This window comes from Talpa occidentalis, unplaced genomic scaffold, assembly GCF_014898055.3.
Source record: "Talpa occidentalis isolate TD23 unplaced genomic scaffold, MPIMG_talOcc4v2.1 talOcc4.9, whole genome shotgun sequence".
Lineage (NCBI taxonomy): Eukaryota > Metazoa > Chordata > Mammalia > Eulipotyphla > Talpidae > Talpa > Talpa occidentalis.
In genome coordinates this window covers 27,864,096-27,883,219 of record NW_023605305.1, presented here as the reverse complement: position 1 = coordinate 27,883,219, position 19,124 = coordinate 27,864,096, and the positions used below count along the sequence as shown (strand labels likewise).

The 19,124-nt window shown below is 40.7% G+C and overlaps 1 protein-coding gene across 3 annotated transcripts in view; it reads left to right on the top strand.

The window, feature by feature from the left end:
- The window catches only part of EIF2B3 (eukaryotic translation initiation factor 2B subunit gamma), a 79,532-nt gene that overhangs the window by 46,542 nt on the left and 13,866 nt on the right, over positions 1-19,124 (top strand). For all 3 annotated transcript variants that reach the window (XM_054690953.1, XM_054690951.1, XM_054690952.1), the window contains 2 exons: positions 5,586-5,675; positions 17,603-17,730. In XM_054690953.1, the coding sequence (XP_054546928.1) occupies positions 5,586-5,675; positions 17,603-17,730 (218 nt within the window). The remainder of the gene's footprint in view (positions 1-5,585; positions 5,676-17,602; positions 17,731-19,124) is intronic.

The window sequence follows — 19,124 nt, the reverse complement described above, 5'->3', positions numbered from 1 at the left end:
TATAATAATGTTCCTTTCTCTCTGCATCCTCTCCGGCACTTGTTGAGGTCTTTTTAAATATGTTATTCTCACAGGTATGAGTTGATCTCATTGTGGTTTTGATCTGGATTTCCCTTATTAAAATAATGAACATTTTTCCATGTGTGTATTGGTCTGCTGAATACTCCTTTGACAAATTGTCTATTCAGATATGCTACCCACTTAATTTTTTATTGTTTCTTATTAAATTGAATAACTTCTTTGTATATCTTTGTTATTAACCCCTAGTTGGTTGTGTAATATGTGAAATTTTTTTTCCCATCGAGTAGGCTGTCTTTTTAGTCTACTTATGTTTTCTTTCACTGTGTAAAAAGCTTTTTAATTTGAGGTAATCTCAATTGCTTATTTTTGTTTTCATTTTCCTTGCCTTAGGGGTTGAGTTTCTAGAAACATCATTGATATCATAAAACAAATCACCAGTATTTTCCTCTGTGTATTTTATTGTTGCATGTCTTATACCTAAATCTTTAATCCATTTTAAATTTACTTTTGTGCATGGAGTTAGAGAATGATACAACTCCATTCTTTCACATGTGACTGTCTGGTTTTCCTAGCACCATTTGTTAGAGATTCTCCTCTCCTGTGCTTGATCATGATTGAATGTTTCTATATTCATGAACTTATTTCTGGGCTTTTGATTCTGTTACATTGATCCATGTATTTTTGTTCTATACCATATTGTTTTTTTTTTTTTTTTTTATAGAGGCATGTTTTATTTATTTATTTATTCATTTGTTTTGTTTATACATGCACTGGGTACAGTCAGAAGCGCGGGAGGGTGAGAGAATTCACCAGAGCCAGAGCGGGGAGCAGAACAGGCAGAAGGACCGAAGTACACTGCTGAGGGGAGCAGCGGGTGGCAGGAGAGGTCTGCGCACCATGTGGGACCCTCCTCCGGTGGCCAGGGAGCAGCCGGGAATCGAACCGGCGCCGCAGAGGCTGCGGGCAGCTTCGCAACCCAGCGCTCTACCGCTGCGCCACCGGGGAGGCCCTATACCATATTGTTTTAATTACTGTTGCTTTATAGGATAGTTTAAAGTTAGGTACCATTATAGCTCCTTTCCTCTCCTTTGTTTTCAGGATTGCTTTAGCTATTTGAGGCCTTTTATAATTTCATATCAATTTTAATACTTTTTTCTTTAATTTCTTTGAAGACTTATCATAGTATTTTAATATCACTTTTGGTAGAAGTGTTATTTTGACTATATTGATTCTGTACCCATGAGCATAGACTGTCATTCTATATCCTTGTCATTATATATATGTATCTCCTTTAAATAATGTCTTTTCATTTTCATTGAGTACTTCACTTCTTGGTTAGTTTAATTGCTAGGTATTTGATTCCTTTTGAAGCAATTGTGAATGGAATTATTTTCTTAATTTCTTTTTATTCTCCTTCATTGTTTATATATAAAAATGCAATGAATTTTTGTATGTTGATTTTGTAACCTGCCACTTTGCTGTATTTATTTATGTTCCTAAAGCTTTTTTTGGTGAATTCTTTAGGATTTTCTCTATACAGTATCATATCATCTGGGAATAAAGATAGTTTCACTTCTTTCCCAACCTGGATTCCTTTTATTCCCTCTTACCTGATTGTTCTTATTAAAAGCTCTAATACTAAACTAAATAGAAGTTCATTTCTATTTACCAGTTTCTTACTTTATTTTATACAAGTCCATCTTGATCTTGCTCCTGATCTTAAAAAGGAAAGCTTTTAGTTTTTCACCATTAGTATTACATTGGCTATAAATTTGTGATATATGTATGACCTTTATTATGTTGAGGTAGGTTCCTTCTATTCCTATCTTGTTTAGAGTTTTTGTCATAAATGGGTGCTGAATCTTCTGTTTTCTCTGCATCTGTTGATATTACCATATATTATCATATAATTTTATGTTTTGCTGTAATGTATTTGATGTATATCATTGATATACATATTTTTTTTTTAAAGATTTATTTATTCATTTATACAAGCACGGGGTACAGTCAGAAGCGCAGGAGGGTGAGAGAATTCACCAGAGCCAGAGCGGGGGGCAGAGCAGGCAGAAGGACCGAAGTACACTGCTGAGGGGAGCAGCGGGCGGCAGGAGAGGTCTGCGCGCCATGTGGGACCTTCCTTTGGTGGCCGGTGAGCAGCCGGGGATCGAACTGGCGCTGCAGAGGCTGCGGGCAGCTTTGCAACCCAGCGCTCAACCGCTGCGCCATCCGGGAGGCCCGATATACATATTTTTTTAAAGATTTATTTATGCATACAAGAACCGGGGTACAGGCCAGAGATGTGGGGAGTGAGAAGATTCAACAGAGACAGAGTGGGGAACAGAACAGGCAGATCTACTGAAACACACTGTTGAGGGGAGCAGTGGGCAAGTCAGGAGAGGTCAGCTGCGCCATGTGGATATCTCCCTGGCCGGGGATCGAACTCGTTCAGTGGCTGAGGACAGCTTCATAGGTTGTGTCTTAACCCCTTGCGCCACCCGGGAGGCCTAATATACATATTTTAAACCACCCTTCCTTCCCTGGGATAAATCTCACTTGCTCATGATGTATAATCCTTGTAATATATTGTTGAATTCAATTTATTAGTATTTTGTTGAAGATTTTCACATCAGTACTCATCAGGGATATTGGTCTATAGTTTTCTTGCACTGCCTTTATTTGGTTTTGGTATTAGGGTTATATTAGCTTCATAAGATATATTCCTTCTCCTTGGATTTTTAGAAATAATTTGAACAAGATGGGCATAAATTCTTCTTTAAAGGATGATAGAATTGCCTCCCTGGTGGCGCAGAGGTTGAGCGCTGGGTTGCGAAGCTGCCCGCGGCCTCTGCAGCGCCGGTTCGATCCCCAGCTGCTCCCCGGCCACCAGAGGAGGGTCCCACATGGCGCGCAGACCTCTCCTGCCACCCGCTGCTCCCCTCAGCAGTGTACTTCGGTCCTTCTGCCTGTTCTGCTCCCCGCTCTGGCTCTGGTGAATTCTCTCACCCTCCCGCGCTTCTGACTGTACCCAGTGCATGTATAAACAAACAAACAAACAAATAAATAAATAAACATGCCTCTATTAAAAAAAATTTAAAAAAAAAAAAAAGAAAGCATATAAAGGATGATAGAATTTGCTTGAAAAGCTATCAGACCCTGGGCAGAAACTAACCAATTCTTAGTTTCATTGATCTTTTGTATTGCCTTTATTTATTTCTATTTTCTTATTTTTTTATTGTTTCCTTCTTTCTGTTAATATTGGGTCTTGTTTCTCTTTTTTCATTAATATTGCTTTAGGTGCAATATTAAGTTGTTTATTTGGGATTTTTCTTCTTAATGTGGACCTGTGTTATAGATATTTTCCCTTAAGACCACTTTTGCTGTATCCTATAAATAACAGACCTTCTTAAAAGCATTTTTTCATTTTATCAGTTTTTTTTTTTTTTTAATAGAGGCATGTTTTTTATTTATTCATTTATTTGTTTGTTTGTTTGTTTGTTTTGTTTATACATGCACTGGGTACAGTCAGAAGCGCGGGAGGGTGAGAGAATTCACCAGAGCCAGAGCGGGGAGCAGAACAGGCAGAAGGACCGAAGTACACTGCTGAGGGGAGCAGCGGGCGGCAGGAGAGGTCTGCGCGCCATGTGGGACCCTCCTCCGGTGGCCGGGGAGCAGCCGGGGATCGAGCCGGCACTGCAGAGGCTGTGGGCAGCTTTGCAACCCAGCGCTCAACCGCTGCGCCACCGGGGAGGCCCCATTTTATCAGTTTTTAATGAAAGTTATATATAAGGCTATTTTATTTGTGCATCTTCTCAATTGTTTCTTTTTTTTTTTTTTTAAGATTTATTTATTTATACAAGAACTGGGATACAGGCCAGATGTGCGGGAGGGTGAGAGGATTCACCAGAGACAAAGCGGGAAACAGAACAGGCAGACTGACAAAACACACTGCTGAGGGGAGCAGCAGGTGAGACAGGAGAGGTCTGCTGCACCATGTGGGACCCTCACCAGCCAGCCAGGATCGAACCGGCGCTGCAGAGGCTGCAGACAGCTTCACAGCGTAGCGCTCAACCACCTGCGCCACCAGGGAGACCCTTCTCAATTGTTTCTTATATTGGCACTTTCCTTTCCTACTTGGTAAGATTTGGCTTTGCATTCTAGAACCTTTTTGCCATCTCTGTCCAGTTCACTTGTGGGTTATGTAGGTCCCATGAGAATAATTTCATTGAAGGCTGTAAGCCAGTCATGGCAGTAACACAGAGTAGAAGAATGATAACAACTAAGCATTGTGATTGGAATCTCCTTTTTTTTCATCATACTCCTCTCTTCCTCTCCCTCAGCTATCTGTTTTTATTAAATAAAACCTTGGACATGATAAGTATGCTATTTCTTAAGGTTAACACCACAAATACAAAACTGAAATAGACATCATCTAGGCAAATATCTTAATTTGACCTAATGTATTCGTTTGTTTATCCAACAATATTTTATTAAGCACTCTATGGTAGGTACGATACTAAATGCTAAAGTGATGAAGATAAATCTTTGCTCTCAGGAACCTTCCAGTCAACTGGGGGAGAGCGACAAGTAAATAAGCTGTTACTTTTCTGTATGACCAGTTATCTCATAGAGATGGGCACCAAATGTTGTGGGAACACAAACTCGGTTGTCAATGAAGGTTTCCTGGAAAAAATGTCTGAGGAAAGTCCTCATGAGTAAATATTTGTAGGAAATTAGGGAGCATTCGAAGAATTTTGCTTTATCTTCTAAGAAAATACATGCCAGGGCCTCCCCGGTGGCACAGCAGGTTGAGCGCAGCACTGTAAAACTGTCTGCAGCCTCTGTAGTGCGGGTTCGATTCCCGGCTAGCCAGGGAGAAACCCACATGGCGTGGCAGACCCCTCCTGCCTTGCCTGCTGCTCCCCTCAGCAGTGTCTTCGGTCCGTCTGCCTGTTCTGTTCCCCGTTCTGCCTCTGGTGAATCCTCTCACCTATACCCCAGTTCTTGTATAAATAAATTTAAAAATCTTAAAAAAGAAAAGAAAAGAAAATACATGCCAAATGCTAGAGAAAATCCTGGCTAAAATATGACCTGTAGAGAGTAGAGCAGTTAGAGTAGGAGACAATGTTGGTTACATACAAGGATTGTCAATAAGGAGTTTGTGATAGTTAGAGGAAGGTGGCTTGTAAGTATTTGATCGTTCAGTTTTGGTTTAATGTTTTTGGGAGCCTGAAGTCCTCATAGAGTGTAAGATAAAAGATTTTTATAAGAAGAAATTTTATGTGGTAGTATCAGAGTTGTTATCCAACATCTTGATTTCCCCAGAACTGGGTATAGGCATCATGGCTCTGGGCCACATATTCTTTTTTTTGTGTGTGTGGGACCCTCGCCGGTGGCCGGGGATCGAGCTGGCACTGCAGAGGCTGCGGGCAGCCTCGCAACCCAGCGCTCAACCGCTGCGCCACCAGGGGAGGCCCCCCACATAAACTTTCTAATCCTTAAACTGCCTAATAGTAAGAGCCTATTTTACCTGGTTTTGAGATTCTTCTCTCTTATCCTTTTTGCAGGCACCCTAGAATACGTTTCCACACAGGCCTTGTGGATGCCCATCTCTACTGCTTGAAAAAATACGTGGTGGACTTCCTCATGGAAAATAAGTAAGAAAATGGGGCCTCCCTGGTGGTGCAAGGGGTTAAGCACCACACTATGAAGCAATCCCCAGCCTCTACAGCACAAGTTCAATCCCCAGCCGGCAAGGGAGAAACCCACATGGCAAGGCAGAGCTCTCCTGTCTCACCCGCTGCTCCCCTCAGCAGTGTATTTCAGCCGATCTGCCTCTTCTGTTCCCCACGCTGTCTCTCTGGTGGATCCTCTCACCCCCTGCATCTCAACCCCACCTCTTGTATGCATAAATAAATAAATCTTTAAAAAAAAAAAATAAGAAAGAGGGAGGTGGAGTCAAACCTGTAGTATTCAAAAAAGCTACCTGATGACTTGGTTAATGATTTTAAAACTTAATAATGTTAGCTAACCAGTTTTTAAAAATGACAGTTGTTTTAGAAATGAAATGTTAACAGCATACTGTTATTTTGTCTGTACCACAAAGATCCACCCCCTTGTATTTTGGGAACACATATTATAGTAAACCAGCAAAATATTCTTGTATAACTAACAGTAACTCTGATGCTTCTTTCTGCACAGTTCCAAACTCTTCTTAATTTCTTCTGCAAGGGCGAGCTTCCTAGCTCTAGTGCTCTTTATCTGAAAGCAAATGTCCCTCCCTTGGCGATTATCCTTTGGGTGAGCCCTCTTGGCAAAGGGCTAGAGACTTAAGAGGAGGGGAAAGAGAACAAATTTCACTCCAATTTTGAGAAAGAAGTCCACCTCCCTGAGTGAGTATTCATGAATGCAGAAACAAGTTTTGGTACTTTTTCTGATTTTGCTTTGAATTGTAGGCCTTGTATTGTCCTCAGAAACTGTTTCTGGCAAGTCATAAGACTTTTATTTCTAGATAGAAAAACTTCCTTTTACAGTTAATTTCAAGAATTTTTGATAGGAAGTGCAAGGATTGCTCAGAGAAACAAGTAGAAAAACATAACTATAATATATGGTTAAGAGCAACAGCTAGTTGAAAAGTGGAGAAAGTAATATAGTGAATTCATTTGTGCCAATGATATTGCTTCAGCAGTTAAAAGTTATCACCAGTCTTGTTTTATATATGCTACCACCCCTCTCCCCACTAGCATCCTAGATTCTTTAAACCAAGTCATCATAATAAATTTATCTGTAATTATCTGTAAATATTTCAGTGTAAATCTCTTAAAACATAATCAATTTTTTTAATCTTTTTTAATTAATTTATTTGTTTATACAAGCACTGGGCACAGTCAGAAGCACGGGAGGGTGAGAGAATTCACCATAGCCAGAACTGGGAGCAGAACAGGCAGAAGGACCAAGGTACACTGCCGAGGGGAACAGTGGGCACGGCAGGAGGAGTCTGCGCGCCATGTGGGACCCTCGCCAGCGGCCAGGGATCGAACTGGCGCTGCAGAGGCTGCAGGCAGCCTCGCAGCCCAGCACTCAACCACTGCGCCACCGGGGAGGCCCCATAGATAATCTTTTTATCTTTTAAATACCTGAATTCCATTTTCACACTTAGCACCCATTTAGCACCCCATTTAGCACCCCTCTCTCAAGCTCTGTTAAAGAGACCCTTTCTCTACCTCTCCACCCCCACCCTTCGCCCTCTCAGAGTTGTTGGGATTAAAGGCATTATATTGAAAACTGGAGGATTTCAATTTACTAGAAAAATATAAAGGCACAGCAGGACAAGTTACAGCAGTACTTGAGGGGGATTCTTTATTCTTGGCTTGACTAGTTATACCTCAAAGTTGTGGTAGATGGATTGAACAGGTTAATGGGAGCAGGATGTCGAAGACCTCAAAAAATGGCAGGGAATTACAGATCTTTTTTTTTTTTTATAGAGGCATGTTTTATTTATTTATTTGTTTGTTTGCTTGTTTTATTTATACATGCACTGGGTACAGTCAGAAGCGCGGGAGGGTGAGAGAATTCACCAGAGCCAGAGCGGGGAGCAGAGCAGGCAGAAGGACCGAAGTACACTGCTGAGGGGAGCAGCGGGCGGCAGGAGAGGTCTGGGCGCCATGTGGGACCCTCCTCCGGTGGCCGGGGAGCAGCCGGGGATCGAACTGGTGCCGCTGAGGCCGCGGGCAGCTTGGCAACCCAGCGCTCAACCGCTGCGCCACCGGGGAGGCCCGGAATTACAGATCTTTAAACAGAGTAGTCCTATATTAGAATGAGCATTGATGCAACCTGGCAGGGGAACATAAACCATTATGGATGCAAAAGAAACTCCTTCAAGATAAGTAGGAGGTGTTTATAATAATCTGGCTATGAAATGATGATTCCTTTAGAGATGGAAATGAAAAAGTAAACCTAGGAGATATAATTTAGAGAAAGAACTGCCTTAACAATCCTTTGTCTCTCACCTATGAAAGTTAACATATTCTGCCCTGTGGTTTGTTTTGTTTTGCTTTGTTTCAATGTTTAATATTAATGTCTTCCACCTAAAGTCTTTGATACTAGATACCTATAAGGCATTCAATATATGTTTGGTGAATGGGAGGAGAGAAGGTAAGTCATAGTTCACATAGCAGAAGTAATTTGGTACATTGGTAGTGAAAAAAGATGACATTTTCTGCAGTTGGTTAAGTAGATCTAGCAACAGTGGATGAGTGGGAAGAATTTAACGGTTATTAAATGAACTAATATTAGTGGTTCAGATTAACTTTATGGCAAAACCCAGCACTAAAATGGCAGAATTCAGTAACTTAGTACACTTATTTGCTTTTTCAGTGTTGCTTTCTAGCTAACATTCAAGCCATCTCTCATCTGGTTTAATATAGTATCCTTCTTGCTACTTGTTTTGCCCTCTCCTTCCAATCCATCCTTTGCAGAACTACCAGAGGTCTTTCTAAGTTGCAAATTGACCACATCATTACCTTTTTGACCAGCTTGCCAGGTGAAAGGCATTTACCAAGGAGAGTAATGCATGGACTCAGGAATTAGTACCTGGCATAATAAGAATGATAGCAGTTGCCTGAGGCACACCACTTCGGCTTGAATGCTGATATCTTTTGCTGAAAGCCTGTTTGTCTATATATACAAAGGTACAATTTAAATAGGGTAATTATTTATATTATGGAATATCTGTATTATACAACTGTTAAAAAGAATGAAATATGACTCTTATGTGATGATAAGGAAGGATTTCCAAGATACGTTTACTTTAAATTAAGTTGCAATATTAGTATATATATTCAAGATGATACTATTTTTGCTTTTTAAAAAAGTATACACATATGTTTTAGTTTTTTATCCATTTCTGGATATCCATTTCTGAATATTCATGTAGATGAATATTACAAAGACTCTCAATTTAAATTTTTTTTAAGATTTATTTATTTATTTATACAAGCACTGGGTACAGTCAGAAGCACGGGAGGGTGAGAGAATTCACCAGAGCCAGAGCGAGGAACAGAACAGGCAGACTGACGAAATACACTGCTGAGGGGAGCAGTGGGTGCGGCAGGAGAGGTCTGCGCACCATGTGGAACCCTCACTGGCTGCCGGGGATCGAACCGGCGCTGCAGAGGCTGAGGGCAGCTTCGCAGCCCAGCACTCAACCACTGTGCCACCAGGGGAGGCCCCTCAAACAATTTAATTTAAAATGTATTGGAGTTTATATTCAAAGCAAGAGCAGAGCTTAGACTGAGTATTGAAATGTGATGTACAACTTGTCAACTTACAAAAAATCTTTTTTCTTGTTTGTTTTTGCTTTTAAGTTGGATCTGTCCCATTGTTTCACTCTTAAAAGACTTGTTATTGCAAGATAAACAGGAACAGGAAAATGCAAGCACCACGGTTGCAGTACAAGGTCTTAATCAGGGTGATAATTAAAACCACCTGCAAGATGAAGTGATGACCTGGGTAGGAAGCCATGAGCATGGTGAGCATAGGAAGGCAGAGTGGAGATGAGAAATGAGAGATTGTAGTGCTATGGACGCAGGAGGCTTGGTTCCTCGATGTTCAGTTTAAATGACCATATGACTTGTCTATACTTGGTTTCGTGTCCTTAGATGTCCTAGGATTTGCATGATCTATCCTTTACTTAAATAACAAAGCAAAATTAAACCAAGAATGTGTAGCTTATACACAGTCTAACCAGGACTGTTAAATGGTAACAACATACTGATTCAGATGCTACCAAAATTTAACCAGCATAGTCACCTTTCAACTTCTTAGTTATCTTCATTTTGATCTCTGAGACTTCTGGCTCCTGGGGAATGTACAAAGCCTAGCAGCATATTGTGCTTACTTAAAATTAACTTAAAGATGACTCTCATGGTACCATCCTTGGTGGCGCAGGGGTTAAAGACTCAGCACTATCAAGCTATCAGTAGCCACTGCAGCAGACCTCTCCTGTCTCGCCCGCTGCTCCCCTCAGCAGCGTATTTCAGTAGATCTGCCTATTCTGCGCCCCACTCTGTCTTTGGTGACTCCTCTCATCCCTTGCACCTCTGGCTAAACCCCAGTTCCTGTATGCATAAATAAGTAAAATAAATCTTAAAAAAAAAAAAATACTCTTCTCCAAGTACCTAGCTTTAAAATAGGACCTTTTAATCTAAAATAATTTCCTGTTTACTATTCCAGATTATAGGTATTTTTCTTTGAAAGCAAAAGAAAAACCTAGAAATGAAGCATAGGGTCAACTCAGCAATCACCTTTTCTCCCCAATTACAGTTCTGCTAAGAAGAGGCAAGAAAATGCAAGCCTTTAGTATTATGCTGTACAAACTTGAGTTCCAGGCTCTATAAAAGCAGGGTTTTTTTTTCTGCTTTTTCCTAACTAATATTTTGATGGACTGATTTGAAGTTGAAGACATTTAGAGGACTCAAGTCTCTCTTGATTTGTTTACAAAGTCAAAATGCAAAAGTAGCCAAATTTTTCCATGTGCCAGGGACATCATTTTTTAGGCTTTCCTTGGTAGCTTATAACCACAGGGAAGACCTGTGCTAAAAATACAAAGTCTAAGCAAAACTAATAGTATATATTTTCAAATGTTGGATTTTTTGTCAGTGATACTAATAATAGAGAAACATGTTTAGGGTTCATTGCATTTCCAAATCAGGAAAACTCTACTTTCCTAGTTCCAAAAATCAGAAGAAGAAATTATTGCCAGCTGTCTGGCCCAGAAGGATGATACACAAAACATTTATACATTCACTTATTCATCTATACAAATAAATATTTAGCACTGACTACATGTTTATTGGTCAAGAGACTATAAGCAGAAAATTATAAAGTGCTGTGGTTGCAGGAAACACAGGACACTAGTTGATAATGATGTAGTGAGAAAAGTCATGGACTTTAGGATAGATGTGGAGTAATGTTCAGCTTTGCCAATTATAAAAGCTCTATAACCTTAAGATAACTAACCTTTCAGGCCATGATTTTCTCACTTATAAGGGCAACAATACCTACCATGAGGAGAGTTGTAAGAATTTGAGAAAATGTTTATTAATTTTCCTAGCACAAACACACAAATAATGTGAGTAAATATATTGTCTTTGCTACGAGAGTACAGAAGTCTATGTGTGTGAACAGCTTCTAGGAAGAGATATTTGAGGATGGCCTTACAGCTCATTAAATTTTCACAGCATGAACATACCCTTATAACTATTATCTAGGTCAAGAATTAGAGCTTACCAGATTTCCAGACGCTCCCCCCATACTACTTCCCACGCAGTAACTATGCCCCCAACACACAAAAGTAACCACAAGAAGTTAGTTTTAGGGGCCTCCCTGGTGGCGCAGTGGTTGAGCGCTGGGTTGCGAAGCTGCCCGCAGCCTCTGCGGCGCCGGTTCGATCCCCGGCTGCTCCCCGGCCACCGGAGGAGGGTCCCACATGGCGCCCAGACCTCTCCTGCCGCCCGCTGCTCCCCTCAGCAGTGTACTTTGGTCCTTCTGCCTGCTCTGCTCCCCCTCTGGCTCTGGTGAATTCTCTCACCCTCCTGCGCTTCTGACTGTACCCAGTGCATGTATAAACAAATAAATAAAATAAATAAAAAAACATAAACATGCCTCTAAAAAAAAAAAAAAAAAAAGTTAGTTTTAGGAGGTTTAGAAAATCTGTAGTTTAGAAAAATAGCCTACATTGTATAAGATGGATTAAAGAAAGAAAAGACATCATCAGATTTGTACTTTGGAGAGCATGTTCTGTCTACAATATTGAATAATAGATTTTGAGAGGTAAGAGTAGAAGTAGAAAGGCAAATTAAAAAGCAGTTGCAAAAATCCAGGCAAGTGGTGGCAGTGGCTTGACTAAGTGATAGCAGTAGAGCTAGAGAGAAATTGACAGTTTTGAGATTTAGAATCAGCATTGTTTGGTGACTGATTGTATGTGAGGAGTGGGAAAGGAAGGAAAATCAAGATAATTATTAGATTTCTGGCTTGCGTGACTAAATCTTCATATCACTAAACAAGATAACCATGTTGGTGGAGGTTCAGAAAAGGGATGGTGGGTTCAGATTTAGGCATTAAGGTTTAGATGATCTGCGACTCATCTAAATGAAGGGGTAACTCAGGCGGTTGAAAATATGAGACTAAAGTAAAGGAGAGGGGACTTGGCTATGACTCTATATTAGGGAATCAGCAGCAAAGACGGCATCTAATGATGACCTGTCTCAAGGAGTCAGATAGCATAAGGAAAATAATAAGCAAAAAGAAAATTCTGAGAAATGCCAAATTTTTTAGGGGAAACACAAGAAAAGCTATCAGAAATAGGAATATATTAAGAGAGTGGCACTACAGAAAGTACAGGAAGAAGGCATAAGAAATATTTCTATGAAGTCTGGAAAATTCAAAAATTACTACCCAAAATTCTACTACTATGAGATAACGGTAAATATGTTAGTGTGCTTCTTTCCATTGTTTTATTTTATATGATATGCATTTGAGATCATGCTATAAAAATAACTTGCTTGCTTTATTCATGCCCATATTATTTCATGAGTATTTTCTTATGTCACTAAAAAGTTTTTACGAGTTGGGCTGTATGGTATTCTGTTACATAGGTATACTATTACTTTTCTAATGTTGGATATTTGGATGTTCTCTTTTTATAAATAACATCCAGGGGAATACCTTTTTATAAAAAATGATTTCATTCATTTGCTCAACAAATATTTATTGAGCATAATGTGTTTTCCTTACAATAGCTTTATAGAAATAGAATTGCAGGGTGAAATAATATTAATATCTTTAAGACTTTGCTATGTATCACCAATTTTCAGAAAAATTTTTTTATCAATTTACATTCTGACTCCCATTATTTGATAACTCTCTCAAATCACCCTTTATCAGTAATGGGAATTATTTTAAATTTGCTAATTTGAGGAATAAATTGCATCTTTTAAAATTTTCATTTCTTTAAAAATATTTTCTTTTGGGGGCCTCCCTGGTGGCCTAGGTTAAATCTCAGCACCACTATAACTGCTGTGGCCTGAGTTTGCTCCCCACTCTGTCTCTGGTGAATCATCTCACCCCCCACACACACACACACCTCTGGCCTACACCCCAGTTCTTCTGCACAAAATTAAAATCTTTTTTAAAATTTCTTTTTTGAACATTTATATTTATTTCTCTAATAAGGATATTAATCCTTTGTCCTATTTGTAACAATTCTTTGGTCTTTTTAATTTGGTACGGTTGTTTACAGCTAATAGTCAATCTTTGTTCTCTTTTGTGATTTCTTCTTAGGAACTTATAATTTCATGAAATGAGGCAGGTGTTTCCAAGAAATTGAATATAAGAAGGAAAGGACAAAGTGAGCTTTACCCATTCTAGGGACTAGATCCAGCTGCCAGTCTTTAGCCTCAAGGTCAGGATGTTCGCTGTGGTTCACAGTAGCCTGTCCTACTCGTTGGCACAGCTTTAAACTGCCTCTACTTTGACTAGTAAGCAGGAAGAATAATTTTGTCCTCCCTTATGCTGCTTAGCCAACTACATTATGGGAACTGAACTGATGGTGAATGCCAGCAGAGACCGATGTGAGCCGGCAGGACTGCTTCATGTCCTCTCTTCAATTTGCTCTCTGATCTCCTTAAAGGGCTCTGTCTGGAGGGGCTATGTGCCAAGACTTGTTTGCTTGCTTTTTGCAGTGACAGTTCTTTTTGACCCATAATGTAAATATCATGGCTCTGAAATCCCCCAGCTGTCCATGCTTTGTCACTCCTTCAAAGAGAACTGACTTGTTTTCCACCAGAGGGGGCCAGGGAACATTTGCTACCCACACTGGTTTGGCACATTGAAAAGGGATGAAAAAGAGCTACAAGTAAGTGTTGTTTCATTCTTTGTATTTATATGGAAATTTTTAATCTCCATCAAAGGATCAGGAGGCAAATCACATTGAAATTGCATAGAAGAGCTTCCAACTTACACAGAATTTTCCAAAGAAATTTGACTTGATCCTTTAAAAATGACAAAAACCATGAACTGCATAGCTCCAGGGTTCATAATTTTACTTACCCTCCTCAGCCCCTGCCTGTCTTTCCTTCCTACCTACACTCCATCTGTGTGGTCCTGTGTCAGTCTGCAGAGCCAGCCTCCCAGTTCTTTGAATGGGAACTAGGGCAGGGGGTGGGTAGTATTCAGCAGCAGTCAGGTTTATAGAGACTGCTTATATATTAATCCCTCCTTCAGGCCACATTATCTCATCTCTCAGAGTCTTGTAACTGGTCTCCCTCTCTTCATTTTCAGAGCTTCTTCATTTTCCTCATTTTAGGCCTGTTTTCACCACTTCCAGCATAACCTTACTAAGAAATAAAACAGATCATATCACTTTCTTGCTTAAAATTATGACTGGCTTCTCAGTCCAGACTTTCTATACTTCCACAGAACATGTTGATGATCTGACTCCCTTGCCTACTTAACTAGCATCTCCTACCTTTCCCTTTAAATCCATAATGACGCTACTATTCATTGGATTATGAATTCTTTGAAGGCAGAAACAGTGAATTTTCAAGACATAGCATAGTGAATGAAATATTAATAGATATTTGGTAAATGCTAAATAAATTAGTTATTTAAAATTCTAATAAAGTCATATTGTGAGAGAGAAAACTAAAAATGTGCCAGTCTCTCACTACTCTGTGCTTTCATTTCTTTGGCTAAGTATAAATCAAAAACATACTTGCTATACTAAGGATCAGGTCCCTTCTTCCCCTGTAACAGATTCCTGGTCTTGGGTATCCTGGGTATCCTGTCTTGAGTTCCAGGCCTTGAGCACCATGTCGCCTGGAATTCAAAAGAAGTCAAATGATTTTTTATAAATACTATCCTAGATTGATTTTATTACCTAAAAGTAAATTGAAGTTAACTTTGTTGTGGGAATTCTTTGATAGCCATTGGTAACTTGTTTTAAGTAGGTGGGTGTAGTGCCAGGAAGGGCACAGAGCAGGTTTTCCATGATTCCAAGCAGGCAGGGTAAAGGTCCTGGAGCCCTCGGTGACTTTCTCAGGCTTTTATTGAGCTTTTACATGTAGTGTAGCAACCAGGTACACTGCAGGTGGGGGTGGGGGGCCAGGAGGCCACAGGCCTCCAAGCCCCGGGCAAGTCTTCACTCTGGCCTTTTCTGCGTTCTTTCTCCCCTTCTGTCTCCTGCCTCAGCTTCTCTCCACCAATAACTCAATACTGAGCCATGGCCCACAGAAGTAAACAACACAGCTTACAACAATGCAACAACTGCAGGTGCCCCGTCAAGCAGGGCAATCCTAATGGCAGGAGGACGGAAAAGCCTGAAAACCATTTACCTTACAGTGGGAAAAGGAATACTGCATGGGTGTATTTAGAATGGATCTTAAATTTGCAGAATCTGAATCAAACCAGGAGAGTAGAACCATAAAAGCTAAGAAAAATATGATAGACAAAAAAAAAAAATTAAACAGTGCCTAAAAAAAAATTTTTTAAGGTTTATTTTTTTGTAATTTTATACAAGAACCCGGGGAATAGGCCAGATGTGCGGGAGGGTGAGAGGATTCACCAGAGACAGAGCGAGGGAACAGAACAGGCAGAATGACTGAAATACTCTGCTGAGGGAGCAGTCGGGGAGACAGGAAACGTCTGCCGCGCCACGTGGTTTATTCCACAGTGGGTGGGGATCGAACTGGCAGTGCAGAGGCTGCGGACACCTTCACAGCACTGCACTCAACCACCTGTGCCACCAGGAGGCCCCCTGCCTAAAATTTTAAATTTGATAATTTTCATAAAGAAGAAAAGAATCATAATTTCTCTACTATGAGGGAGCATAGAACAGAAATCATGTGTACTGTGCTTATATAAACAGCTGTATTTTAGAAATATATATCATTCATCACTATAAAAGATTAAAAGAGAAAAAAATATGAGTTCTGCACATGCAAAAAAAAAGTTTTAATAAAATTCAATCCCTATTCATTGATGAAAGCTCTTGACAAGTTAGGAATGCATAGAAGAGAACTTTCTTAACCTGACAAAGGCTACCTGCAAAAAGTGTAGGATATATACTAACTGCTGACTCTAAAACCTGAAGCCCATAGCTATACATAGAAGACAATAAATGGTAGCTTTGATCATTTTTTTAATCAGTCATCAGTCTAAATAATAAAATGTTAGAAGAATTCCCTTTATTTTTTTTTTTTATTTAAAAGAACAATTTTATTAAAAAGGGAGAGAAGACTAAAGGATGCTTGCACAGACACAAGTGGGCAAAAAGCTTCCCCTGAATTAAGGGACAGGTTTGTTAGAAGAGAGACATATTCATAGGAGGGCAGTCTTGGGAGGAGAGCTGCCTCTGCTGCTTTGCTAGGAGAGGGTTGGTGACAAGAAACACCTGCATTACAGGCGGCAGGAGAGCTGCTGTCTAGAATTCCCTTTAAAATCAACAAGTAAGGGGCCTCCCCGGTGGCGCAGCGGTTGAGCGCTGGGTTGCGAAGCTGCCCGCGGCCTCTGCGGCGCCGGTTCGATCCCCGGCTGCTCCCCGGCCACCGGCGGAGGATCCCACATGGTGCGCAGACCTCTCCTGCCACCCGCTGCTCCCCTCAGCAGTGTACTTCGGTCCCTCTGCCTGCTCTGCTCCCCGCTCTGGCTCTGGTGAATTCTCTCACCCTCCCGTGCTTCTGACTGTACCCAGTGCATGTATAAACAAAACAAACAAACAAACAAAATAAATAAATAAAACATGCCTCTATAAAAATTAAAAAAAAAAAAAAAAATAAAATCAACAAGTAAGGATGACTGCTATCAGTGCTTCTATTCAGCATTGTGTCGGAGGTCTTAGCCAATATGGTAAGACAATGATAAATTTAAACAACTGACATTGTAATTATAAAAGAAGAAAGAAAAATTGCTGTTTGTATAATTGATATGATTGTCAGAATCTATCGATAAATTGTTAGAATTAATACGATTGTTAGCAAGGCACTTGGCTACAAAATTAGAATACAGAGTAAATTGACTTTCGTTAAACTGACAGTAAGAGAATAATTTTGTAAAAGGCACCATTTATAGTACTAACAAAAATATATAAGCTAGTTAGGATAAACAGAAGATATACAGGGTCTTTATGAAGAAAATTCTTAAATGTTTTTGAAACTTTTTTCAAATGACCAGAGCATGTGTCTTTTCATGGGTTATTGTCAGTTAAAGAGTCAAGGCACCAGATACAGACACAGATACAGACATGCATGCACACACCATGTAGATAAGACTTTGTAAAGACTATTGTCTGCAGAGGCCAGGGAAAGGGAGTCTCAGATCCAGTACTTTACCTTCCACCTTGGTCTAAAGCTGATAGAGGACTTAATCCCCTGTTTCTCCAAAACTGCCAAATCCGTATCACTTTGATCATTATCTGTCCCAAGATGATATGATAGGAAGAATTTGGTTTTTCCTTAGATACAGTTTTTTAATCCCACTAAGATCCAGATAGTCAGATTTCTCATATTTGACCACTCTTTCTTCCTAGGTCAATCACTTCCATCAGGAGTGAACTGATTCCATACCTAGTAAGAAAACAGTTCTCCTCAGCTTCCTCACAACAAGGACAAGAAGAAAAAGAGGAGGATCTAAAGAAAAAGGACCTGAAATCCTTAGGTCAGTGCTTGGGTTGGTGCAATAAGGGAGGCAGGATGGCAGCACCTTTGGAAAGAGTAGCTGGGCAGTTTAGCTCAGCCCAAGATGATACCTATCTCAAGCAAAAGATTCTTGTCTAGCCAAAAGACTAGACAGTCTAGTTGATGCCACTTCCTGAGCTTGCTCAAGATGATCCTGTCACCCTGTCCATCAGGGACAGGCTAATTGCTTCAGTTCCATTCTCTGGTTTACAACTCTGGTTTGGCTGTGTAACTTTAAACTCTGCCTGCCTATTCTTTAGGATCTGGGCAGCTGCATTCCTGACTAAATTCAGCCCCTTATGTCAGGGGAAGAAAGGTGAAAGAGTATTCAGTTACAATCTAACCAGAGGCGGGCCTCCCCAGTGGCGCAGCGGTTGAGCGCTGGGTTGCGAAGCTGCCCGCAGCCTCCGCAGCACCGGTTCGATCCCCGGCTGCTCCCCGGCCACCGGAAGAGGGTCCCACATGGCGCGCAGACCTCTCCTGCCGCCCGCTGCTCCCCAAAAAACAATCTAACCAGAGGCCAGTTAGACTGTCTCCTTTCCAGGATATAAAGTTAAGGTTGTCTTGCATGTGCTATATCCCTGCTTAGTCCCTGACCTAGTCCTGGGCTCATAGTAGATGTTACAAAAAAATATTTATCAAATGAATCAATGGAAATGGTATAGCCTGATGGTTAGTATTTTAGAACTTGGCATATGACTCTGCCTCTTATTAGCTCTGTGACATGAGGCAGACCACTCAATCTTCTGAGCCCTATTTTTCTTGTCATAAAATAGAAGATTTCAAATGATTATTGTAAGAGTTGAAAAACTAGAGACCAGATACTCTGGCTCCATGTCCTGTGCTATTTCTGCCATAGCACCACTAGCAGATACGGTGATACATGCTAATGTTGTAGAGCAACCCCGATACAAAACGGGGTGCCTGACTGTGGGTCCTCACCCGCGCGCTTAAAAGGACTTATCAATGCTCTACTGCAGGCACACGTGAAAGGTTAATAAAAGGTTTATTTACAAGGGAAGGGGAAATGAGGAAATGTACAGCTCTGGGAGAAAAGTGGGAGACAAAGTTTTAAATGAGTCCTACCTGATCCGCCAATCAGGAATCCCAAAATGGCGCTCTCAGAGTTGGCCGCCAGCCAGGAGCGGTGAAGCCAGGAGGAGAGCGATCGCGAGCCAGAGAGAGCCCAAGGCCCACGCATTTGGTTTTTTATATCCAACCTGGCTGCCCAACTCCACCCTCAGGTCCCAGCCACCCTCCCTTGGTGGTGATGGGATTTGTCTTTCCCAGAGTCTTGATGGCTTTAGTCTGGAGTGGGGGTGGGGTCCACAAAGCCTGTATGGGATTAACTCAGGACATCATTTCCCCCTAACA